Genomic DNA, 25,717 nt, shown 5'->3' on the forward strand with positions numbered 1-25,717 from the left:
AATTCAGGTTTGTACTTAGATTGCTTGAGTGATTAAGTCCTTAGAGGTGTGTTCTGACACCTAATGCCCTAAGATCATCTGGTTTGGGAGTCATTGGCTGAAAGCTTGTTACATAAGGGGTTTAAGTTGCCTAAATTACTTGAACAATTAAGTCTTTAGGGGTGCTTTAACACTTAATGCCCTAAGACCATTTGGTCTGGGAGTCATTGGCTGAAAGTTCACTATAAAGGTAATTTAGAAAGCTTCATAAACCTGAACATTGCACAGTATCCTTGTTAAAAAAATGCATACTCGAAGAAAAATAATAAAATGCCTTGGGAGTTGGAATTTGAAAAGTGTGCTTGTGAATTAAGGAATGGCAAGGAATGAAAGCAAGTATGGACAGTAAGCCACACGATAAATTGTAGGATCACTTTCAAAAAGCATCTTTAGGGATTAAGATTGTTGAATAAATGATTAAACTGATATGTGGGGATTATGGTTGCTTAATTGAATTTGAAAGTTAAAAGTGGTTCTGATTACATGATTGGTATACTTGCTGTATTTAACTAATTAATGAACTGCAGGGATGATAAGATTTGAAAATAGGCCTGAATAAGCATACTGTGTATTTAACGTACTGATTTAAGAAGTTTGTGGGTATTTTCACTGGAAACCCTCACGAGACTACAACTCGTCTACTAGGGGTAACCTGGGGGTTTAAAAGCTTGTTGCATAAGCTAAATGCAACCGTGATTCCCACGAAAGCGGTTTTTTAGTTCTATATTGCTAAGGGACTAGCAATATGTAAGTTTGGGGGTGTGATGAGCACTGAATATATGCATATTCAAGCCCCTAAGTATGTATATGTTAGGACCTAAAGTGATATTTCTATCCATAATTAGACTAATTTATGCTTAATGTGTGTTTGCAAGTACTTTCCCAGATAAATGGTTAAAACTAGGACTTTATGATGATATCGAAGCTTATAGAGTCGTTACTGGTCATTTAGAGCAAGCTGAGAGCTGAAATGGTGAAGTTGGAAGCAATTCAAGCCTTAGAGCTCGAACCCAAGTGTTGAGGCTCGAGCATCACAACAAAAAAGAGAAGAAAAGTCAACAAGGCCCAAATGCTTGAGCCTCATACCTTGATGCTCGAGCCTTACTTCAGGGTGCTCGAGCCTTAACCAAGGGTGCTCGAGCCTTGACCCTGAAGCTCGAACATAAGGCGTCGGAAGTAAAAATAGTTGATTTAATAAAAGGCTATGCTCCCAGGTCTCGTGCCTCACCTCCAGGATCAAGCACCATCTACAAAGGATCGAGCATCATCCACTGATGCTCGAGCATTGAGCCCCAGATGCTCGAGCTTGGTACCTAGTGCTCGAGCCTATGAAGCTTGGATTGAGTAATGTTAAAGGAGTTCAACCCCAAAAATATTCTAAGTGTTGAAGAAAAAGACTCTTCGAAAAATAATTGAAGAAAATTGGCTAAGTGTCAATGTAATGATCGAGCACCATTTACTGAAGCTCGAGCATCTATCCAAAGAAGCTCGAGCATTGATCCTGATGCTCGAGCATGAATCCTAAAGCTTAAGCATCCATTCCTGAAACTCGAGCCTTCCATAACACGTCGGATTAAAAGCTATGGGATTATTCTCTTTATCAGCCGTGTCTAATCCCAATTGGGCTAGAAGACCTAAAAGCCCACCAAATATTATTTTCTTCTATAAAAGAAGGCGCAAGCATTGATAGAAGGGGTTTGAAATTTCAATCGCTTTTTAGGGTGTTATTCAGAAGGCTGAAGGTGTGGTGGCTTTTAAGGTTTTTACAACCTTGAAAGTGCAGATCCTGAGAAGAAAAGTGCAGTCCGTGACGATGGAGATGAACTCAACGCAGATGTTATCCAGTCTCGTCATAAGTAGCTAAACCCTTTCTTAGGGCACTGATGTAACCCAACCTAAATACTATGGTTTGATTGTTTTAACTCTAAGATTAATTTTAATATATGTATTTTCTTGATTATATGATTATGAGCACTTAAGACAACTCAAGTGGTTTTCATGCTTTAATTGATTATAAATTGTTATTCTCTTATCGTAGATGTAATAGTTTGTGCTCTATTCCCAACCTATCTTGTTGCGCGGTATCTGGCGGAGCGCTACCAAACACAAGAATAGAGGTTATGTAATGGTACTTTAATATTTTTTACAAAAGAACATTTTCATAATCTATGCTTAGGAAATGTGGTTCATTCGCAAAGTAGTTAAAGTAAGTAGAGTTGGTAGGCGAATAGTCAACGCTAACCACAGATAGGTTATAGTTAGCTAATCTTGTAAAACATCTTTCTTTAAAACCTGAATTGAACGAATGTTATTGAGTTCAATTCATTTAGAAAATCTCATTATTAAATTCCCAGAGTTAGTATAATTAACTGTAGTATGATGGTTGTGGTAAAGTCAAAGCCCTAAGATTTCTCTCTCTAATTACTCAATTTATTTACTTCACTTCTATTTGATATTTTACTTTTAATTCTAGTTTTTAAACTATGACAACCAACAAACTTTCCAACCAGTTACCTGTAAACCAATAAAACTAAATTGAAAACTGAATAAAAATCTCATCTCCTTGTGGGTTCGACATCCTCTCTACGTAGAACTATCCTACACGATATCGTTCGATTGTAAGAGACACATCAATATTTCTTCAGGTACCTTCCATTTATTGGTCTCTCATGAATCTCACCATCTAAATCCTTTAACTTGTAAGCTCCTCCATGTAACACTTGATGAACTATATATGGCCCCTTTCATGTAGGTGACCATTTGCCATAAGTTCTATCTACGTTTTCAGGTGGAAGAATTGTTTACCAAACCATATCACCCTTTGCAAATGATTTGAACTTCACCCTTTTGTTGTAAGCCTTATTACATTTGCTTTATGGACCATAAGGTGGTCTAAAGTAAGTTTCTGGACCTCATCCAAGTCTTCCAACTCGGCAAGTATAGCTTTAGTGTAATCGGTATGTATCAAATTGTGTTGTAGAGCTAACTTTGCCGATTTTACATTTAGCTCCATCGACAGCACAGTATCATGGCCAAATGTTAGCCGATAAGAAGTACTTCCTGTACTTGTCCATTTTGAATTTCTATAAGCCCACAAAGCTTCTTAATGGTTTTCATGCCAACGTCTTGGCTTGTCCTTTATCATTTTCTCAATAATTTCAATTATAACCTTATTTGAAGCTTCTGCTTAGTCATTCCCTTAAGTATAGTATGGTGTTAAAGTTAACATTTTGACCTGCATATTGCGGCCAAGTTGTAATACTTCTCCTGCTCAAAACACAGATCTATTATTGGCAATAATTGTTTCTGGTAAACCAAATTGGTGAAAGATGTGTCACTCCAAAAATTGTATCACAGTGTTTTGAGTTACTGAAACATATTCCTCGGCTTTAACCCATTTGGTAAAGTAATCAGTGGCTAAGATAATCCAATGATGACCCTTTGATGATGGAGAATAAATTTTGCCGATTAAGTCCATTGCCCAACCTTTGAAAGGCCATGGTTTGACTAATAACTGCATCTCTATTGTTGGAACCCACTGCATTGGGCCATGCTTTTGACAATCCGTACAACCCTTTGCATAGGTCTTACAATATTTTCTCATTCCAGGCCAATAATATCCATATCGGCGTATCAACCATCTCATTTTTATGCCAGCTTTGTGAGCTCCACACATTCCTTCGTGTACCTCTGCAATAATCTTTAAACCTCCAAACTTGCTAATACATTGAAATAGCAAACCATCATCAGTCGATCGCCTATAAAGATCTCCATCCATCAGTACATAATTGATTGCATTTCTTTTTATTTTTCAATTGGCTTTTGGAGTTAGATATTATCAGAACAATAAATAAGGGATCCGCCAATCATCATCATTTAACTCAGCAACATCAGTGGCAAAGACTTCTTCCATAACTTGATTTCTTATTTCAGTTGATAAAAAAGATCGGCGTGTGATTTTCATTATTTTTTCCTTCATACCACTTGGCACCCTGATTCCTGAAGCAGTCTGTGCTAAATCAATAGCTATTTTTTTTATGGCCCTTGGTCTATATTCCAAAGTCACAATGTGAAATTGGTTGACCAATTGGGTTGCCAATGAATGAAATGGCCTTAATTGCCAATTTAAGCATTTAAAGTCTTCTAAGATTTAATTAATCACCAAACTTGAATCCCCCACAATGTAGACATCTATGATAGCCATCTCTAGTAGAATTTTTAAGCTGATAATCAATGCTTCATACTCGGCTTGATTATTTAAGCACCTAAAATCCAAAAAGAAGGAAAACGAAATTTGGTTCCCTAATGAGGATATTATTGCTATACCAGCTCCTGAGCTTTTACTGGTACTCGACCCATCGAACATTAAAGTCTAAGGGGTCATGAATATTGCTACCGAGTCAAGTTCATCAAACCCTTGTGATTCGATTTCAGGTGAAGGATGATCGGCAAGAAAATCTGCTAATGCTCTTCCCTTAATCACTTTTTGTGGAATATAGGCAAAGTTGAACTCCATTAGTGCTAAAGCCCAATTGCGAATCCAGCCTGTGATTAATGGCTTTGATAGCATATACTTTATTTGATCTGTTTGATAAAAAATATAAACCAACACAGACAACATATATACTCTTAATTTCATTGCTGCAAAATACGAAGCCAAACATAATTTCTCAATTGGCGTATATTTACACTCGACTGGGGTTAAAACTCGGCTGAGATAGTACATTGCTTGTTCACTTCCTGCTTCGTTTTCTTGTGCCAACATACTTCCAATGGATTCTTCAGTAGCTGATAAATATAACTTCATCGGCCACTCTTCCTTGGTGGCATCATGACAGAAGGACTCGACAAGTATTTCATGATCTGTTCAAATGCCCTCTGGTATGCATTATCCCATTTGAATTCTTCCATCGGCTTCAACTTGAGTAAAGGGGAAAACATATGTAACTTACCAGCTGTATTAGTAATAAATCATTTGAGATAGCTCACTTGACCGAGTAACCTCTGCCATTGTTTCTTGTTTCTCAGCGCACTAGCATCAATAATTGCCTTAACTTTATTCCTGTCAATCTCTATGCCCTTTTGGTGTACCAAGAAACCCAAAAAGTTTTTTGCCGATACTCCAAAGGCGCATTTTATTGAATTCATTTTTAACTTATGAGCCCTCATTCTCTCAAAAGATGCTTTGAGATGAGCCAAATGCTCTTTTTTATTGCTGATTTCACTACCACATCATCAATATATACCTTCATAAACTTGTTGAGCATATCATGAAAAATAAAATTCATAACTCGTTGATATGTAGCACCCGCATTCTTCAACCCAAAAGGCATTAGTACCTACTCAAAAGTTCCAATCGATCCTGCACATCTGAAAGCTGTCTTTGGAATATTCTCCTCAACTATATAAATTTAATTATAGCCTGAGCGTCCATCCATAAAAGACATGATTTTATGTTTGGCAGCCGCATCAATTAATTGATCAGCTATCGGCATAGGTGATAAGCGCCGAATATTGCATATTCAAGCGCCCTTATTTGCATTAGTTAAGTCCATTATTTGATTATTTTATATAGATTTGCTTCATTTGCATGCTTTTGTTTATTTTCAGGCTGGTTCCCCAAAGAGAGTTAAAAGAGATGCTTTGACGAGTTCTTAAAGAATTAAAGCACGCCGTTGCCAGGGACCTTCATTTTAGCCAAGATTAATGATCCATGGGACTCATGACGCTCTATACAAAAAGTTCTAGGAAGAATTGCTGCATCTTCGGGCCGAGCCAAATCATTTCAGGTTGCAAGTAGCAAATTGGTGCAAGGTTGTAACAGCGCGGGCGCCAGTTCATTTTCCATCAGACTTTGGCCTCCAATTATGACCCTTTGTATATGCTAATTTGGTCTTTAGTAAAACATAAAATATGAAGGACTATGAGTCAGCTTTCCATAGACATAAAGTTTGCCTCATTTGGAGTTCGGAGCAAAGAGTTATGTCATTTTTACCAAAGGTGCGCAGAACAGCCTAGCAGCAGTGAAGTTTGACTTTGCTCTTCATTTTAGACCCACTAAACTTGAGAACTAGACTTCCATTAAAATATAGCATACTTAGAGCTTTGAATTAGCTTTCCAAATCTTCAAACGGTTCTTCATTTGGAGTTTGGAGCAAAAAGTTATGGCCATTTTAGCAAAGCATCTCAAAGTTGAGTAAGTTGACTTCGAGCACTCGAAGTGCTTAGTTCGAGCGCTCGAACTATGGGCAGAATACTCTCCGGGAACCATCACTTCAGCCCACTTGCACCTTGTTTCCCTCATTTCTGATTTCTATCTTTATGGGTTGGTTGGAGATGTCTTTTGGTGGAGATTTGAGCCTTGTTTGGTGGGAGAGGATGTCTACAAATGAGGGGAACCACACAAACAATATCATATCTCATCTTAGCAAGATTTGTGAGGAGAAGGAGGAAGAAAAAGATAGGGTTCTTGAAGCCAAGAAAAAGGAGCTCGAAAATGGAGGTTGCAACCAAGCTTCTTCCTTCTTCTAAAGCTTCCATGGGTAACTAAACCTCCATCTAGGGAGGTGATGAGGCCCCTCCCTTGTAAGCATGTTCTAATTTAGGCTATATTTTGGGGATTACAATGTATATTCTTCGGTCTTTTCATAGTCTAGAGCATCTTGCCTTTTGTAATGGATCTTCATGTATGTAAATGATTAATGTTGAGTCAATTATCTATCTTTGATGGTTTGTTCTTTTAATCATGTTGCTTGCACTTTCATGGTGACAATGGTAGTGAGATCATGAAATGGTTTAATGGCATGTTGATAAGGACTTTGATCGATCATTGCTTAGGTGAAACCTTTGATGATTTATGCTTATTTCTTGCCTTTATGTGCTTCATCATTTTATTTCGGGCTTGATAGTTTTTCATTCAAGTAAATATGGTTAAGCTACACCTTAGTTAGGTAGTCTAAACATGTTAACCTTTGATGGATTATGCTTGCTTCAGATTTATTAAATTTCTTGAGGATATTATAGCAACCAAGTGTGCTATGTATTATGACCATATATATATATTATTTTCCCCCAATTTAGCTCTAATCTAGCATGTGTATAGGGATGGAGGCGGATTCACTTCCCTAGTCCTCTTTACTTGTATTTCATCTCCTTTAAATTCTAGCAGGCTTTTACTTTATGCACTTTAATTTCGTAGCTTAAGTGACAACCAACAAATCCTCTATGAACACCTCTATCATTCTAAAAAGACTCTAGACACTTAGGTTGCCATAGATTAGCGCAGTCCCAGTGGTTCGACTTACCCGACCAATAGCCCTATTTTACAATGATTTGTGCTATTGCGAAGGTTGATTTATAATTGTAATCGACTCAACCGACCAATTTTTGGCATCGTTGCCGGGGATTGCAAACGGTTTAGCAACCGAAGTTCTAGGGTTAATTTTAGTGTGATTGTTAATATTGTGATTTGTGAATATTTCTTGTGCGGTTTTGACCATCTTTGTGTTTTAAGTGTTTGTGAGATTCTAGGAACTCGGGGCTCACTAAGGGAACGCTAGGAAATTTGTAAGTCTAGGGAACTCCAGGTAAGTTTCTTGACCTTCTTGTTTCGAATTTGTAATATATTGTGCATGTGTTAACCTTAGTGATAATTTAGTTTTAAAGCCCTTGTTGAGGCTTTTATCTTGTTTAAATTTCGTGTACAAGTATCGGTCCTTGTCGTGGCCATTTAAATTCTGTCTTGATAATTGAGGAGAAAGGGATCATTGCATATGGATGTTTTGGTGAAGGGTTATTGTATATCTTGTTTGTGTTGTATATATTTTGTGTGAATTTATCTTAATGTATCTAAACAAGTGGCTGAATTAGTCCTAGATAGAGGGTTATTATCTTCCAACTCAATTCTACACACCACATGAGTTTTGTGCATGTTGCTCTAGTCATACACATCATACAAGAGATTGTCCTCCACCGGGACAATTTTCAGATTTTTATCTAGGGCAACCCAATGCAAATTTCTTTGAACCGGGTAATGATCCATACTTCAATGGTTATGACTCGGGTTGGGGAGATCATCAAAACCTCTTATGGCATGACATGGGAAATTCAGCCCCACAATCTCATGGGCAACATTTTCACTCCAACTTTCAACCCAATGATCATTATTTCCAGCCCTCTTATCTTTTTCCACCATCTCAATTGGATGAGTTCATTACTGCAAACAAACAAATGATGGAGTCTATCAACAAGCAAATGATGGATTCCAACAAGCAAATGTTGGATGACATTGTTAGCATGCAATCCACCACCTATTCTCATTCCCAATCTAGAGTTGAGTTAGATGACCAAATTGCCCAAATTCAACAAATGGTTAATGCTCTAAATCATGAAAAGGAAGAAGAAGTTCCAATTAAACTTATAGCCAATCCAAAAGAAAATTCTATGAATGATGAGCTTATTCCTAGTGACCTTCATCATGAGAATGATCAAATGGTTACCATATGTGAAAATGAAGAAATTGTGGTTGAGGAACAAATTGTTGCCATACAAAAAATTGAAGAATTTGTGGTTCAAAATGAGGAGAATAATGATGAAGAGATTGTCTCCCTTGAAATTCCAAAACAGCCCCTAAAGAATCCTTCAGTTGATGCACCTCCCTCAATGGAGGATCCTCTAAAAGCTTGCTTGGCTCATTTCAATTGTGAGGATTTTGATGTTGACAATTCTATTTGGGAGGTAAATTTTTTGCTTGATATTCCTCCACCCATTTACTCTCTTCCTTGGGCAACATCAAATGTATCCCTCTCCTGGGAGCTTGTACCTCCTCTCATTCCTTCACTTGAGTTATCTCAAGCTGTTGAGCCCGAACCGCCGAATAAGTGTGAGGAGAATGTTGAAAGTCTGAAGGATAATTTGTCAAGGATTCCCGCGCTAAATATGATCCTTCACAAGTCTTTGCTTGATATGCCCTCAATTGATCCACCTTTCCATCATCCAAAACAGCCCCTAAATAATCCAAAGTTCTTCATTGAGGAAGAAGAGTGGGTTTAGGTATTTCCTTTTTCAATTTCTTTCTTCAAGCTCTTTTTCCTCCACTTTTAAAAGAACTTTCTTTTTTGGGGAAGTATGAATCTCTTGAGAGACATGGTATAGGGTAATGAGGACTAACCTGATCTTGGTACGTCTAGCTATCGACTTTAAATTTAGCAAAGCAAGGGAAACAATTCTTTCTATTTCCAGGCTTCTCTACTTTTCAAATTGCTCATGCCTTGAAATGTTCTGGAAAACGGTTTAGAAAAGCCAAAAGTTTAATTTTTTTGGAAATCTTCTCGGTTGTATTCCACAATTTTTGATGGGGTTCTTAGACTATCTGAACTCTCATTTTCTTTACCGGATGTTTCCATCTCTTTCCAGCAATTTTATAGGATCTTTGGAATGCTTCACATGTGTGTAACCTCTCATTTTTAATGCATTGTTGGATCATAATTCCTCAATTTCCATCCATGCATTGAAGAGATGTTAAAAAAATAATAATAATAAATAAATAAATAAATTTTGCATTTTCAGTCATTTTCACCCAGGCTTTTGCTCACTGGTCTAATTTCGAGCACTCGAAGTCCAACCTTCGAGCGCTCGAAACTTTTATTTTTCGTTCAACCAGCTACTGCCTCAAGTTCGAGTGCTCGAAGACAACCTTCAAGTGCTCGAAATCCCATCCATGCCCACTGTCCAAACTTTGAGCGCTCGAAGTGTCACTTTCGAGCGCTCGAAACCTACTGCCCATTCTTCGAGCGCTCGAAGAGCCTTCTTCGAGCGCTCGAACTCAACCCCTTCCATTTAAATTCGACTTTCCCTCTCCCATTTGCTTCAGTCCCTTCAACCACTCCCTCCATCAACCCATGAACTCCCTCTATCACATCCCTCCATAACTTTCCTACCTTTCCCACTACCCCATTCATGCACTAAACCTCTATAAATACCCATCACCTCTTCCTCTTCCTCATTTCTTCATCTCCAACCTTCTCCCATCTCCATCACTCTCTCATCCACATCACCACCACTTACCACCAAGCACAAGGGGCCTTTGGTTCTCCATTTTTGGGTGAGTTTCTTCTTTCTCTTTCTCTTTCACGTTTTTGGTATAAATGGAGGATGGGATTGATTGTGTAGAGGTGTAGTATGTGTTTGGGGCTTGTATATTGTCAATTGCAGGTAAAAATTTTTGGGTTTGCAAGAACCATTCATTGTCTTTGCCTCTAATTTTTGCAAAGTGCACACCACCTGCTCGACAAAATTCCTGAACCAACTTTATCTCTCTAAATGGCACTATTTTTGGGCATTATTTTGTTATCCGTTTTAAACTTGTGGCTAATGTGTGCATATTTGTGTTTTGTTTGGATTTTTATCTTTTAATAAAATTCATGTTAATGTTATTATTTCTGTTTTGGTTTTTCTTAAGAGACCTATGCTTTTACAAGTGTATATTAGTTGTGTTTTGACAGGTCTTCATGTCCAAGTTTGGGGGAAACAGTTGTGCATTCACATAGATGGAAACCTTTGCGTTCGTCACTCCACTTGGTATTATTGTTCCTCTCATCCCCTATACTATTTATTTATACATCTTTGTCTTCACACATTGAGGACAATGTGTCATTCAAGTTTGGGGGTATAGTGTAGGGTATTGTGTATTGTATAGTGTTTGCATTTGCTATTTTGTTCAAATAGATTGGTATAAAACTGAAAATTTAAAAAAAAATGGAAGAAATGATTTTGTAGTCTTGGAACTTGTTAGCGATTGAAGCATATGTTGAATACTTTGTGTATAGGGGTAAATGATAGTTATGAAATGAGGAAAATTTGAAATGAACATGTGGATTCAAAATGGTTTGTATAAATACTTCAATTAGATTATCTTCGAGTATCACTCTCTTCTATGCTTCACACTTCACATATGCACACCGGAAACTTAATTGTGAGGCATGCAACCCGATTTACCTTGACCATGACTTTGTTGATTTGAATTGATGACCCTAATGAATGGATATCTTTGGCATTGAAAAATATATATATATATATATAGTTAGATAAGGATAATGGCCAGTTTAAGTTCGTAGCCTTGCTAACTCGAGTTATTAAGCCTTAGGAGTGTTTTTACACTTAGCACCCTAAAGCCATCTGGTTTGGGAGTTGTTGGCCTAATACTTGCTACATGGGTTAGTTAGAAAGCTTAAAGGACTTAGGCATTGCACGATCATTCACGAAATAAAAATAATTAAATATGGTTCGTTGGAATTTGTAACCTTTCCAACTCGAGTTATTAAGCCCTTGGAGTGTCCTTACACTTAGCACCCTAAAGCCATCAGGTTTGGGAGTTGCTGACCTAACACTTGCTACATGGATCAGTTAGAAAGCTTAAGGGACTTCGGCATTGCTCGACCATAATATGTATCATCTAAAAAAAAATAAAAAAAATAAAAAAAAAAATAAAGAAGAAAAGAAAAGAAAAGCAACAAAAAGTTGTATGGTGAATAAATTCATGCCTTAGAGATCTCATTCAAAAGGGAAATTCAATGATTTAAAGACTTGTGTTATGAAATTGGAAAAAGAAGGTAAAAGCCACATGTTGGGAATCCGGTTCACTTTCACTGAAGCTAGAGTTGATTTCTATTATAGATATGACAATTGAAGTATTTATATGGACCATGATGTTGATACATGAGAATTGAAAGATGTTTTTCCATTTTGTATATCAAGGCCTCATATACACACGGTAGTCTTCATAATGATTCCATCTCCAATGTTCTCTATGTTCCAAGTTTGAAGATGAACTTTGTGCAACTTTATGCACCATGTTTGATGTTTATGGGTAACATTTCTGTTAAACCCTCACGAGACTTCACTCGTCCTCTAGGGATGCCTAGGGGTTTAAAAGGCTTGTTGCATATGCTAAATGCAACCGTCACTCCCACGAAAGAGGAGATTTGTTGTCATTTCATTAAGTGTTTTCATTCTAGTTTTGCTAAGGGACTAGCAAAATGTAAGTTTAGGGGTGTGATAAGTGCCAAATATTGCATATTCAAGCGCCCTTATTTGCATTAGTTAAGTCCATTATTTGATTATTTTATATAGATTAGCTTCATTTGCATGCTTTTGTTTATTTTCAGGTTAGTTCCCCAAAGAGAGTTAAAAGAGATGTTTTGATGAGTTCTTAAAGAATTAAAGCACATCGTTGCCAGGGACCTTCATTTTGGCCAAGATTAATGATCCATGGGACTCATGACGCTCTATAAAAAAAGTTCTAGGAAGAATTGCTGCGTCTTCGAGCCGAGCCAAATCATTTCAGGTTGCAAGTAGCAAATTGGTGCAAGGCTGTAACAGCGCGGGCGCCGGTACATTTTCGATCAGATTTTGGCCTCCAATTATGACCCTTTGTATATGCTAATTTGGTCTTTAGTAAAACATGAAATATGAAGGACTATGAGTCAGCTTTCCATAGACATAAAGTTTGCCTCATTTGGAGTTCGGAGCAAAGAGTTATGTCATTTTTACCAAAGGTGAGCAGAACAGCCTAGTAGCAGTGAAGTTTGACTTTGCTCTTCATTTTAGACCCACCAAATTTGAGAACTGGACTTCCATTAAAATATGGCATACTTAAAGTTTTGAATTAGCTTTCCAAATCTTCAAACGGTTCTTCATTTGGAGTTTAGAGCAGAAAGTTATGGCCATTTTAGCAAAGCATCTCAAAGCTGAGTAAGTTGACTTCGAGCGCTCGAAGTGCTTAGTTAGAGCGCTCGAACTATGGGCAGAATACTCTCTGGGAACCATCACTTCAGCCCACTTGCACCTTGTTTCCCTCATTTCTGATTTCTATCTTTATGGGTTGGTTGGAGATGTCTTTTGGTGGAGAGTTGAGCCTTGTTTGGTGGGAGAAGATGTCTACAAATGAGGGGAACCACACAAACAATATCATATCTCATCTTAGCAAGATTTGTAGGGAGAATGAGGAGGAAAAAGATAGGGTTCTTGAAGCCAAGAAAAGGGAGCTCGAAAATGGAGGTTGCAACCAAGCTTCTTCCTTCTTCTAAAGCTTCCATGGGTAACTAAACCTCCATCTAGGGAGGTGATGAGGCCCCTCCCTTGTAAGCATGTTCTAATTTAGGCTATATTTTGGGGATTACAATGTATATTCTTCGGTCTTTTCATGGTCTAGAGCATCTTACCTTTTGTAATGGATCTTCATGTATGTAAATGATTAATGTTGAGTCAATTATCTATCTTTGATGGTTTGATCTTTTAATCATGTTGCTTGCACTCTCATGGTGACAATGGTAGTGAGATCATGAAATGGTTTAATGGCATATTGATAAGGACTTTGATAGATCATTGCTTAGGTGAAACCTTTGATGATTTATGCTTATTTCTTGCCTTCATGTGCTTCATCATTTTATCTAGGGCTTGATAGTTTTTCATTCAAGTAAATGTGGTTAAGCTACACCTTAGTTAAGTAGTCTAAACATGTTAACCTTTGATGGATTATGCTTGCTTCAGATTTATTAAATTTCTTGAGGATATTATAGCAACCAAGTGTGCTATGTATCATGACCATATATATATATTGTTTTTCCCCAATTTAGCTCTAATCTAGCATGTGTATAGGGATGGAGGCGGATTCACTTCCCTAGTCCTCTTTACTTGTATTTCATCTCCTTTAAATTCTAGCAAGCTTTTACTTTATACACTTTAATTTCGTAGCTTAAGTGACAACCAACAAATCCTCTATGAACACCTTTATCATTCTAAAAAGACTCTAGACACTTAGGTTGCCATAGATTAGCGCAATCCCAGTGGTTCGACTTACCCGACCAATAGCCCTATTTTACAATGATTCGTGCTATTGCGAAGGTTGATTTATAATTGTAATCGACTCAACCGACCAATAGGATGCTTATCTTTTAGGGTTGCCGAGTTTATGTTTCAAAAATCAACACATATTCCTAATTTGCCATTCTTCTTAATAACTGGAACCATATTTGATAGCCACTCGACATACCTTGTAGTTTGAATGAAACAAGTATCCAATAATCCTTCGATTTCCACTTTGACTTTATCTACCACCTCTTGAGACATTTGGCGAGGCGGTTGTTTATATGGCTTGTAGCCATCTTTAATGGGCAACCAATGTTCCACCAGATCTCTGGATAAACCCGGCATTTCCTCATAATTCCAAGCAAAATAGTCACTGTATTCCTTTAACATGCCGATCACGTCAGCTTGTAATTCTGGTGCTAACAGTGCACTGATATAGGTCGATCTAGGCTCTGCTTTAGTACCTAAATTCACCTCCCTTAATGGATTTTGAGTTTCGGCTTTAAGATCATCAAGCTTAGTTGGTGCCAATTCCAAGTCTTTTAGCTGAAAAGCATCTAACTTTTCATTATCCATTTAATCAGCTTCAGCAACATTAGCCGATAACCCTGGTTCTATTTTTGCTTCATTTTCTGGCCATTTTTCAGCTATGTATGCTTGTAACCTAATGTAAACGGCCCTATAGGCCTGCTGCCGAGCTGCTTCTCTTTCAAGTTTTACCTCCATTAACAACCTCTTCTTTAATTATAGCAAGCTGAGGGAATTCTACCTTCGGCCTAGAATTTTCCTATTGTAACTCGCCGATTTCTCGATCGGCAATGCTTCTTCTCATGGTTGCTGATATAGGTCTTCCATCTGCTCCCGTTCTAACAAATCGAATAGGAACACTCTCTTCGTCATACAAAATAGCATCTGCTGAGTATACTTTTGCCACAAATGGCTTATCATCGGCATTCATTATTTTCACTTTATCTCCATCCCTAAAGATCAGCATCTGGTGTAATGATGATGGAATGCATATATTTGGATGAATCCAGTCACGGCCTAGTAATAAATTATATGAGGCCATGGATTCAATAATAAAAAATGCTGTGAAGGATGTTCTTCCTCCAATTTCGACTTCTAAAGGAAGAATTCTTTTAGTACTGGTGGAACCTCCATTGAACCCACAGATTGCTACATCAGTGGGAATAACATCTTCCATATTCTTACCGAGTTTCTTCAATGTGTTAGCTGGGATAACATTCAGAATTGAGCCATTGTCAACCAAAACTCGGTTAACAGGTTGGCCTTCTACCCACAACTTCACATACAACGGCCTTAATTATTGAGTCATTGCAAGCAAAGATTTCTCAAAGACTACCTTCTCTGCCGATTTTAAAGAAAGAATTGATAGCTTCTGAATCGGCTGAGATTCTTTCTCCTTGACACTATCTTTACCTTCTGTTTCCTTATTCTTTTTAGTATTCTCAGTCGATGCCGATGGGGCCTGGAACATTGCTGGTAATACGAATGCCATATTACATGACATTTCATCTGGGAAACTGCCAAACTGAATTCTAAACTCATTTTTACGTTTGGGCCATGTCAGCTGATAATATTCTACCTCATCCGGTTGATCTTTATCTGGAATATTGTCCCACTCAACCAACTTCTGTTGGCCTATCTCTTCCACTTTCCTTTTCTCTTAGGCCCTTCTCCTTTGTTCCCTGCATTTCTGAGATCGAGTAGGGCCTTCGCTCTGATATTGTTAAACTTTAGGGAATTTTGGGTGATTGACTCAAGTCCATCTATCCTCGGCTGTGTCTGTTCTTGGTCTTACAATTCGTACTTTATGTGAATCGGCTCCCTTTTGTACCCAAATTTCTAATTGGACTGGCGAACGCCTTTTAAAACTGGGATGCCGATTTTGGGAATGGAATCGGCTAGATATATATTCTTGCCGATTCTGCTTTTATGCTTTCACATGACTGCTGCTGGAATCATCCTGTCGAGACTTTTCACCAGGCTTAATTGGGAAGGTAAGCCTCTTAAGAATTCCTTTCTTTTTTGGTTGAACCTTCATTGGCTCTTCTTCCTTAGGTTTCTATTTTCCCTTGCAATTTGGGCAACAACCATGGTCTAGAGGGCCAATTGAGCCTCTCTTAATTGTTTCTACAATTCTGCCATCTTTTCTGGTGTCGCATTTAATGAAAGGAACTCACTTGACATCTTCTCAGCCTCCTGCCAATTTTCTCATAATGCTAAGCTTATCACATTAGTAGATGTGATTGTAGGGAATGGATTGGTATCCACATTTATGGTGTCTGAAGTTTTCTCGGGGAATTTTAAAGTACCTTCATCAATAGCTTTCTGCAATACACCTCGCAAAACAGTACAATCATTAGTAGCATGGTTCTAAGAGTTATGATACTTACAATACTCTTTTCCTTTCAGGTCACTTGTCGATGGAATCTTTTGCCCCTTAGACAAAGATATCATTTTATCAGCCATCAAGTGATTAAAGATTTGATCTATTTTTGATAAGTCAAAAAAGTAGATTTTCTCGGTATCGGTAGCTCCTTTCCTTGCTACCGATGTTGATGTTGCATTGCCTCCCGTGGTCAGCTTAGGTTTGATCAATGCCTCACAGATGTATGGCTTCTTGATATTGACCTCAGCAATATCAACTTCTAATTCATCACCAACTTCTGCCGAGAACACCTCATAATTATGGTCTTTATAATAAATACCCTTAGAGGAATTCTTCATTTCTTTCTCTTCTTTAAGTATTTCCTCATATCGAGTGGCTCTGTCTGCTAAATCGAAGAGATCTTAAAATTCAACCCCATCAAAACTTTTGTGATGTTCAATGTCTAAACCATTTAATGCCAACTTGATATATTCTGATTCTGGCAAACTTACTCGGCATTTGATTTTAGCTTTTCTGAACCTGGCCACAAAAGTTTCAACTGATTCGCTTGGTAACTGAGATAATCGGGATATATCCGTCAGCGTAGCTTCTGTCTCTGTTTGGTAGAATTGAGTATGGAAAGTTTCTTCCATTTTATCCCGTGTCTGAATAAAATTGGCTGGTAAATTACTATACCATTCAAATGCCACCCCAGCATGAAAGCTAGAAAATAACCTCATCCTCAACCAAGGATTAGGACCTACTTCACCACATTGGGTTGTGAGCCTCACAATGTGCGGCACCATAGAAAAGATCTCTTCACCATTGTAAATAGAAAAATCAGGATACCGATAATTTTTGGGTAACTCATGGGCATCGACATGATCAGGATAAGGCTTTCTATATACGAGCTGAGCACGTCTGCATCCTTGTGCTACCTTGGCCTGTATTAAAGCTAGAATCTAAGCCCTATCGATCCCCGCGTTTTGGTCTGGAGGATTATTTGGGTAAAGTGGAACAAATGGGTTAACCCATTCTCGTTGTGGATTTGCATTTACATGCCCTCCGGCAACCGCCGGTGGTACCAATGGATTGACCCTACCTTGGTTCTGGTTGCCCACCTCTTGCTGATCTCTTAAAGGAGGAATCGGCTGCACATGTGGGCGTTGCACAATTTGATTCTGTTGATGATTTATTAGTGGCTGATACACCGGCACAGTAGTTACTGCCGGCAGATCTGATAATATCGGTGGATTACCAATCAACATGCATAGAGTAGGGTTCGACACATTGTCGATTGTAATGCAGAGCTGCATTTGGTGGTATGATGCCTGTTGATGCTATTCGAGGCCCCTGGGATATATGTATCAATGGTGCCAAAATACGCTGAAATATAGATTCATTGGCGTGGGATGCTTTAACTTGATCATGTCGGTTTTGATTAGCCGATATACTGGTTTCAAGTTTCTGATTCATCTTCTCCATTTGAGTAAACATCATTTGATTTAACTCCCCGATCATTGACCTCATTTCATGTATATGAGAAACCAAAAATTGATTTGACTCTCCCATTTGGGACCTTACCTCGCCAATCTGAGCTTATTGAACATCCATTTTCTACATGATTGATTCCAATACCCAACCTAAAAGAACGTCGGATGGAACGGATGAATCGGTTTCATCGCCTATGCCGAGTTGCTGGTTCTGTTCGTCAGTGTTGTCACCTGTAGCCACACTTTTCGAATTTCTTAGCCTGGGAGGCATATTTACTATAATTTACTTACCTAGTGGGGTCCCACTGGGCGTGCCAAGAATGTTGACATTAAAATTGGCTCCTTAGATCCGATTAGGAATTGATGTGATACGGGTATGCCAGAACCAACAATATGGTTCGAGTGTGAGTTGTCAACGCTAGTCTCTTTGAGAATATTGACTATTAGGCGATGCGAGGAGAAAGAGAACAAATATAACTCCTCTTTGAGTTCTAATTACCTTAATTAAAAGGACTTTAGTAGTGAATAATATATAGTAATAATTGAGAGAATAGAAAGGGGAGAGAAATAGATATAGAAAAAAATATAAAGAGAATGATTTAAAGAGAGAGATAGATAGAGATAGAGAAAAAATAGCAAGGATGTTATTCTAGGAAAGGCTTGAGAAAGCAAACAAATAAATATAATGATTCTGAGTGTGCTAGACCTCGATCTCAGCATGCCTATGTGTTTATTTATAGAATAATTCGTAGACAAATCCTACACATAAGTATTCTAAATGTGATAGAACTTTATATCATAACTGACAATAAATTCTAACTTGACCGTCCTAGATAAACACTAATTCTTAACTAAAATCAAATACAAGATAAATATTACACATAAATCCTATCCATCATCTCTTTATTCAAAAATATTTTATCCAATTAGCGTCCTTACATGTTGCATGTAGCTTTGCAACATCTGCCACATCCATGTTTCCTTCATTGTAATCCATGTCGATGTCGATAACTTTCAGCCCAACTTGATAATTAATCCAGACTAACTTCAGCCCAAATACTATTCAAGGTACAAACACAATACAAGGCCCAAATACCAAAATGGGTGTCAACAGAATGTTACAAGGGGATATTTGTCCCACATCAGATTTGGATGGGGGTTGATGTAATACCCCTAATTTTAAAATGATAGTCTCGGTATTTATTTATTTGTTTTAATTATATTATTAATTATTTAATTGATTATTTGACTAATTACTTATGTGTTTAATTGAATTAGGTATTTCTTGATTATTTGATTATGTGTCTATGTATTATTTGTATTTGTCTATGTGTTAATTGTTTAATTAGATTATGTGCTTAAATGGTGTTTTAATTAATTGTAAATTAAATGTTTTCTTTTCTTTTATTATTTTATTTTATTTTTCTTTTATGGTTATGGTTAGTAGTAATGGGCCAACCAATTGGGTCACATAGACTACTTGGATAAGAGGTTGGATGTGTGTGGATTATTACCCATGGATAGTTGTGTATGTATATATATAGATGTATATTATATACATATATAAAAAGGAAAGTAATTTATTAATTACTTTTATGGTAACTTGGGTAGTAATATTTAATCAAATGTATATGTTTTATATTTAAATAATAAAAATATACATAGATTTGATACATGTTATGTTTTAAGTTACTTTATAATATTATGGTAACTTAAGTATTATTGGATAATCCATTAATAAATAATGGAATGTGTATAATTTATTTATTTAATAAACATATACATAAATTATAAACGTAACATATTTTACTGACCTTTTTAATATATATAAAAGGGAAAGTAATTTATTAATTACTTTTATGGTAACTTGGGTAGTAATATTTAATCTTATGTATATGTTTTATATTTAAATAATAAAAATATACATAGATTTGATACGTGTTATGTTTTAAGTTACTTTATAATATTATGGTAACTTAAGTATTATTTGATAATCGATTAATAAATAATGGGATGTGTATAATTTATTTATTTAATAAAGATATACATAAATTATATACTTAACATATTTTACTTACCTTTTTAATATTTTAATATTTATTTTTTTTAAGTTGACTTGGATTGGGAAAAGGGTTAGGATTATTATATTTAACCTATAAATATATAATTATAGGTTATAAAAAGGGGCTAGAAATATTCACGTGATATATTCTAAAGAGAGAGAGTTAAAAAGGGAAGGAGGAAAATGAAAGAAGGAGGAAAAAAATCTTGTAGAGAGAAGATCAAGGAAGAAGAAGTTTAACTTTCGATCAGAAAGTTTAAGGCAAGTTCTTCTTCTATCTCTTTCCCTTTGATTCGTGGTTCTATGCATGCCTAGGAAATTCCAAGATTTATTAAACACATAAAATTAAATAATTATGCGTGTTTAATTGAATTAGAACATAGGTTTTATGAAATTGGTTCATATCTATTCTTATGTTATGAATTGATAAATGTATGATTTTGATTTGATTTTCAGTGTGAATTTTTATATGATTACATTATATATTTTTTCATATCTGTGGAATGATGGAACGTAGAAACATGCCTAGGATTCCTGAACATTAAATAGGAACTAGGTTTGGGTTTAAATAAATTTAAATTGACTCAATCATAATAATGCTTGCTATTTGAATGTTTTAAACAAACGAATGAATTTAATCTTTTAATATGTTTTAGCAATTGAGATTAAATGTGTAGGATGAATTGGATATGGAGAATACTTATTTGACGGTATAATAAAATATCATCATATGTATAAGATTCAGTTTATGTAGGACATATGATATAGGAAGCTTAAATAAATAATAAGTTATTCCTATTTTGTGATAACTTGATATCATATTATCATAGTTATTTCTGGATTGTTTGATGTATTTCCTTAATCGTTACATTAATTGTTAGATTGTGTGGTTTAATACACCGGTATGGGACGGTGGCATTCTAGGGACGGATTAACTTATCAGTTAAGTCCTACCTATTTTATATAAGGGAATGGATTAACTAAAATGTTAAGTCCTACTTATATTCAAGTCAGGTCAGCTGAACAAGTTGAATGACTTATGGAGGATTAATTTATTATATAAGGGAATGGATTAACTAAAATGTTAAGTCCTACTTATATTCAAGTCAGGTCAGCTGAACAAGTTGAATGACTTATGAAGGATTAATTTATACTGAATAGGATGGTTACTAGATTTCATATATATAAGTATGGTGCCATGATATGAGCTTGAGTCTCAGGATTAGTGGTTATGGTGCGTATATCGTCAGGGATGTGTAGCTAGATATAGTGTAGTTGTGTACCCTGGTAGGTCTAGGTACTCATGCCCACTATATGTGCATTTTGCATGTTGCCTACTATTCAGGTTGAGACAACCCTATAGTCTAGTGAGGTTCCTTTAGTGTGTATATATATATATACGGACTACTAGTTACTATTGGATTGACTAGGATGTATACGTGTATCGGATTTCTACTTGGACTGTAGTAGAGTAGAACTTGTTTGTGGGCCTGACCCACCATTATTTTTCAGGTGTTCGTCAGGAGTAAAGGTTGTTCGTGCTGAGCAGGGATCAGTCTACTTCATTCTTCCGATGCTGCATAGGAGTTCCTTTATGATTCAGTTTCCTGATTTAGACAGTTATTGCTGTCATTTGTTTAGTTTGGATTTTCTAGGGGTTCACACAGTATGGATTCCCGAGTTGTGTTTTGGAGGATCAGTTGTATCAGAAGAGTTTATTAATTAATGAAAATATATTCTGAGGTTTATTATTAGACTACCATTTTAGTTTCTTGTCAGCATTTTATTTATTCTTCTTTATTCTTTTGTACTCTGTGTTCGTTTATTATCAATTTGTTTTGATATCCACGGGTATTCGGGCGTGAGCCTGGCCAACTCGCATTCGGAAATCTGGGGGTATCACAATTGAAGTGTATATAAATAGATGGGTATGCAGCACTACCCAACAACTTGAACTTTTGGATAAATTGGCAAACGTTCACATGTTACACCTATCAAGTAAAGAGTTGAGAAAAAAAAAAAAAAAACCGTTGGAGCATTTGGCGAGTAGTTCGAGCTCCCATTCAAAGACAAATTATGTCATTTATTTTGCCGAACAACTTCGATTCATTTATATGAAAGGGGAGCCACCGCCATCGTGATATCAATATTATTTTTAATGTCAAAATCACACCAACCTCTTTGATTATCATATTCTCTATCATTACTTTTTTATTTTTTAATTAATAATTTATTCATTATATTTTTTCACGTAAACAACCCTAATAATTTGTCACGAACGTCATACAATTTTGTCACATCAACATATACTTGTCAAAAAATGAAATTCTAATTTTTGAAATTCTGATAACCTCCTTCGGTTCAATGAAAAAGAAAAACATGGTAACATCAAATTTTACATATGCGTCATAATTGGTGCATGTTTTGCAAAGCTGAACAAAATAGTAAGGAGGCAGTGCCAAAAATTTTGAGCTGTCTTAGGCCCACTTGGCCAAGAGGGACATGCAACCAGACCCTAGAAGAAGTGAAAGATGAGCCCATAGCTGCAGCTTTGGACTGCTTTGCATTCTAGGGTTCATGAAATCAGCAGCAAGGAGGTCCACCAGTGCCATATATATCAAAATTCCAGCTGAAGCAGAGTTGAATACACCTTCAACAATAAGAGCCGTTGGGCTACTCTCATTGTATATATTTGAAATCCCAAATCCAATTGCAATTCCGATTGGAGTTGTGAGGGAGAAGAAAATTGACATTATTGTGATGGCTCGAGCTTTGAATTTGGCCTACAAAAAATTTAAATACAGATGGTTAAAGATATGTCCAATAGTATAGAATTGGAGTATATATATAATAATAATAATAATTTATCAAAGATATTTATAATTATGGATTTCATTAAAGTGCTTGTTGTTGAGGGTTGAAATCCATCCAATGTTAGTGACACTACAATAGTACCTTTATTTGAACTTTGGCCAAATATATATATATATATAAACTCAATATGTTTCTCTATTTGGAATTTTAAAACGATTTTAAAAAACACTAATCATTTCAAAATAAAAGAGGTACAATTGAAAGAGTAATGATATTTTTCTTAATTTGATCAAAAGGTGAAGTATTTGATGGTGGAGTTCATAGGCACCACAAATCAATGTTAGAGTCTACCAATGTTCCAAATCTACAGTGGTGCCCATGTATGATGTGGTGGCATTCAAACTGATGCCATCAAACTCACAAGCAATTGGGACCCACTAGTAATCCATAAAAGATTTATTGTTTTCTCACAGTGGGTCCCATTTTATCAATAAATCAGTAAAAATTTCGAAGTTGTACCTGGGAAATGCAACCTCCAAGACCCATGCCCTCAAAGAACTGGTGGAAGGTCAATGCTGCTACAAGTGGTTTGATTGTTTTGGGACTCTGAGAAGCACCCAATGATATGCCAATAATTATAGAATGAACCACAATGCCCAGCTCCAAAACCTGTATCCAAACAATGTCTATAAAGATGAGAATGCCACAGTAAAAATTTGACAAATCTAATGATTAATTATTCATTCAAGAAAAAGAATTTACCCAAAACACTAACGAAATCATTTGTGGCCATGTGTTGCATTCATGTGGAATCAACATCTCGCAACATGAATGTATTAAAGAATCACAAATGATTCAGTTAGAGTCTTCGACTTAAAATTTATTTTCTTATTTCCAATACCAATTCAGTGTGACAGTAAGAAAATTAAATATACAATTTACTTAAATAAATATATATAGATAGATGTTGTGAGTATATATATATATATATATTATTCTTTCTAATCTAACAATAAATTATCCTCATTCATGAACCACATAAGGAGGAGGAGAAGTCAAACGAAATGAATGCTCCGCCATTGTCTGCACTCTGTTACTGAACACGAGTCAATGCACACTACTTTTACTAGTCCAATACCACTGCTAGTGAAAAGGGAAGGGTAATATAGTAACTTACAGTTCACTTATATTTAAGTACAGTAATTTGTTTGGTTAATATACTCCTAGTATTAACTTCATTTTAATGATTAACATTCCCTCTGCACAAACTAAATATCCATATTTTTATGTGTTTGTGTGACTAATTTATCTACCCAAAAAAAAAAATTCTAAACTCATTCTATTTATGTGGGCCACATAAGAAATTGAAAAATTGATCCTATAAAAGTTAAAGAAAATCACGAGGAAAAAGGTGATAAAATTTGTATTATTGGGGCCTTTGTTTTCATGAGCTTTAGGGCCAAGGCAATGAAGTTTCCACATGGGGCCTAAATGGCCTACAAATGCAGCCAACCCCGAAAACAGCTAGCTAGTACCAATTTGTTTGCTACTTAGAAACTGACAGCAGAAACCAACATAATAGCTTTTGTCCTTGGTCTGAATTGATCATAACTCCATAATTTATTCACGTGTCACATTGAGATTGACATATTCTGTGTAATTCTTCAATAATAATTCAAAAGTATCAACTTCTACTCAATAGGGGATTTTTAATTTAATAAAGACTAAACACTTAAATTTTAAGACTATACATAATTTTTTAAGCCTAATTGTATGCGAATAAATAAGGGAAAATTCAAGTACAAATTCCTACATCGTGAAGAATTAAAAAATTAATAAAATATTAAATGTAGAATAAATTCCATTCACAATGAAAAACTTTAAATAAATGCTACATATGAATGGAAAGAGTAAAAATATACACAACAAATTAAACCAATTCTAACAAATACTTAATTCTAATGAACCTGCAAATCATACCTGTGACACAATCCGATGCCTAACAAGATCCGAACCCGAATCCACCGACCCGTGTGCATGTCCATGAGTGGCGTGTGTGTGAACATGAACATGACCCTCATGCTCACCCTGTCTCTCTTCATCCGCATAATTTACAGGCCTTGCCTTACTATAATGCAGTCTCTTGTAATACCCATTCGCCACAGAGTCCACCATCAACGTCCCGATCGCCGAAACCATCGCCACGAATCCGGTGAACGGGAAATTGCCCCACGGGTTGTCCCCTAAACAGGGGTTGGTCAGGCTCTCGAACGCGTCCGGCAGCACGTGGACAAAGCCTGTGGCCAGGATGACACCGGCGGCGACGGCTTTCACGGCAAAGAACACGTCGTTCTCGGGACGAAAGGCCGGGACTATGTTGCCCAAGATTGGGAGAGACACCCCCATCGCGCCGGCAATGAGAATTGAAGCTATGGCAACTAATTTGAATTTGAGTGCCTCTGTTTTGTCATGGTCCTCTGTTTCAGTCTCGCACGTGCACCCTGCATATGCTGATACAGGGAGAAGGATGAGGATGATGAGCAGGAGAGAGGAAGTAGTGAGGTTATTCATGACTGGTTTTAGAGAGAGAATGTGTGTGTGTGTGTGTGTGAGAGAGAGAGAGAGAGAGAGAGAGATTTGTTGAAGTGTTATGGTGGGTGCGAAAGGTATGCTCTGTAGATATAGTAGGGAGAGGGATACAAAAGGGAGAGATTCTGTAAAACAAAAAAAAGGAGTGGTATGGCGACACTTAGAGTGATACTTTGTGAAATTGATGAGGGGATGACACGTGTGAGATGGTTAAGGTAAATGACAACATTATGAGTTAATAATACAAAGTTAATAGGGAGACGAAAGCTTGAGCTAGGTTTTTCTTTTTTTCTTTTCTTTTCTTTTTTTTTTTTTTTTTTTTTTTTTCGAAAATTAAAGCAATTTTGAACTAGGTTTGTTGAGTAGGAGTTGTGTGTTGGGGAAAGCTAGGGTCATAGTGGGTATTTCGCTTTATAGGGTCAAAGAGGAGTTGGGTTGTACACTTGTACATTATTAATTCCT

At 36.5% G+C, this 25,717-nt stretch overlaps 1 protein-coding gene across 1 annotated transcript; it reads right to left on the reverse strand.

Moving 5' to 3' along the window:
- Window positions 1-22,136: 22,136 nt before the first annotated feature.
- LOC132303685 (zinc transporter 8-like) lies at window positions 22,137-25,366 on the reverse strand. Its single transcript, XM_059801051.1, has 3 exons — window positions 24,647-25,366; window positions 23,186-23,335; window positions 22,137-22,635 (listed from the first exon to the last, which is right to left on the reverse strand). The coding sequence occupies exons 1-3, from the start codon at window positions 25,235-25,237 to the stop codon at window positions 22,330-22,332; spliced, it is 1,047 nt and encodes a 348-aa protein (XP_059657034.1). The 5' UTR covers window positions 25,238-25,366; the 3' UTR covers window positions 22,137-22,329.
- Between the last annotated feature and the right edge of the window lie 351 nt (window positions 25,367-25,717).

Source organism: Cornus florida, unplaced genomic scaffold (genome assembly GCF_030987335.1).
Source record: "Cornus florida cultivar Cherokee Brave unplaced genomic scaffold, ASM3098733v1 CherokeeBrave_3.0.0_Hap2_Chr01, whole genome shotgun sequence".
NCBI lineage: Eukaryota > Viridiplantae > Streptophyta > Magnoliopsida > Cornales > Cornaceae > Cornus > Cornus florida.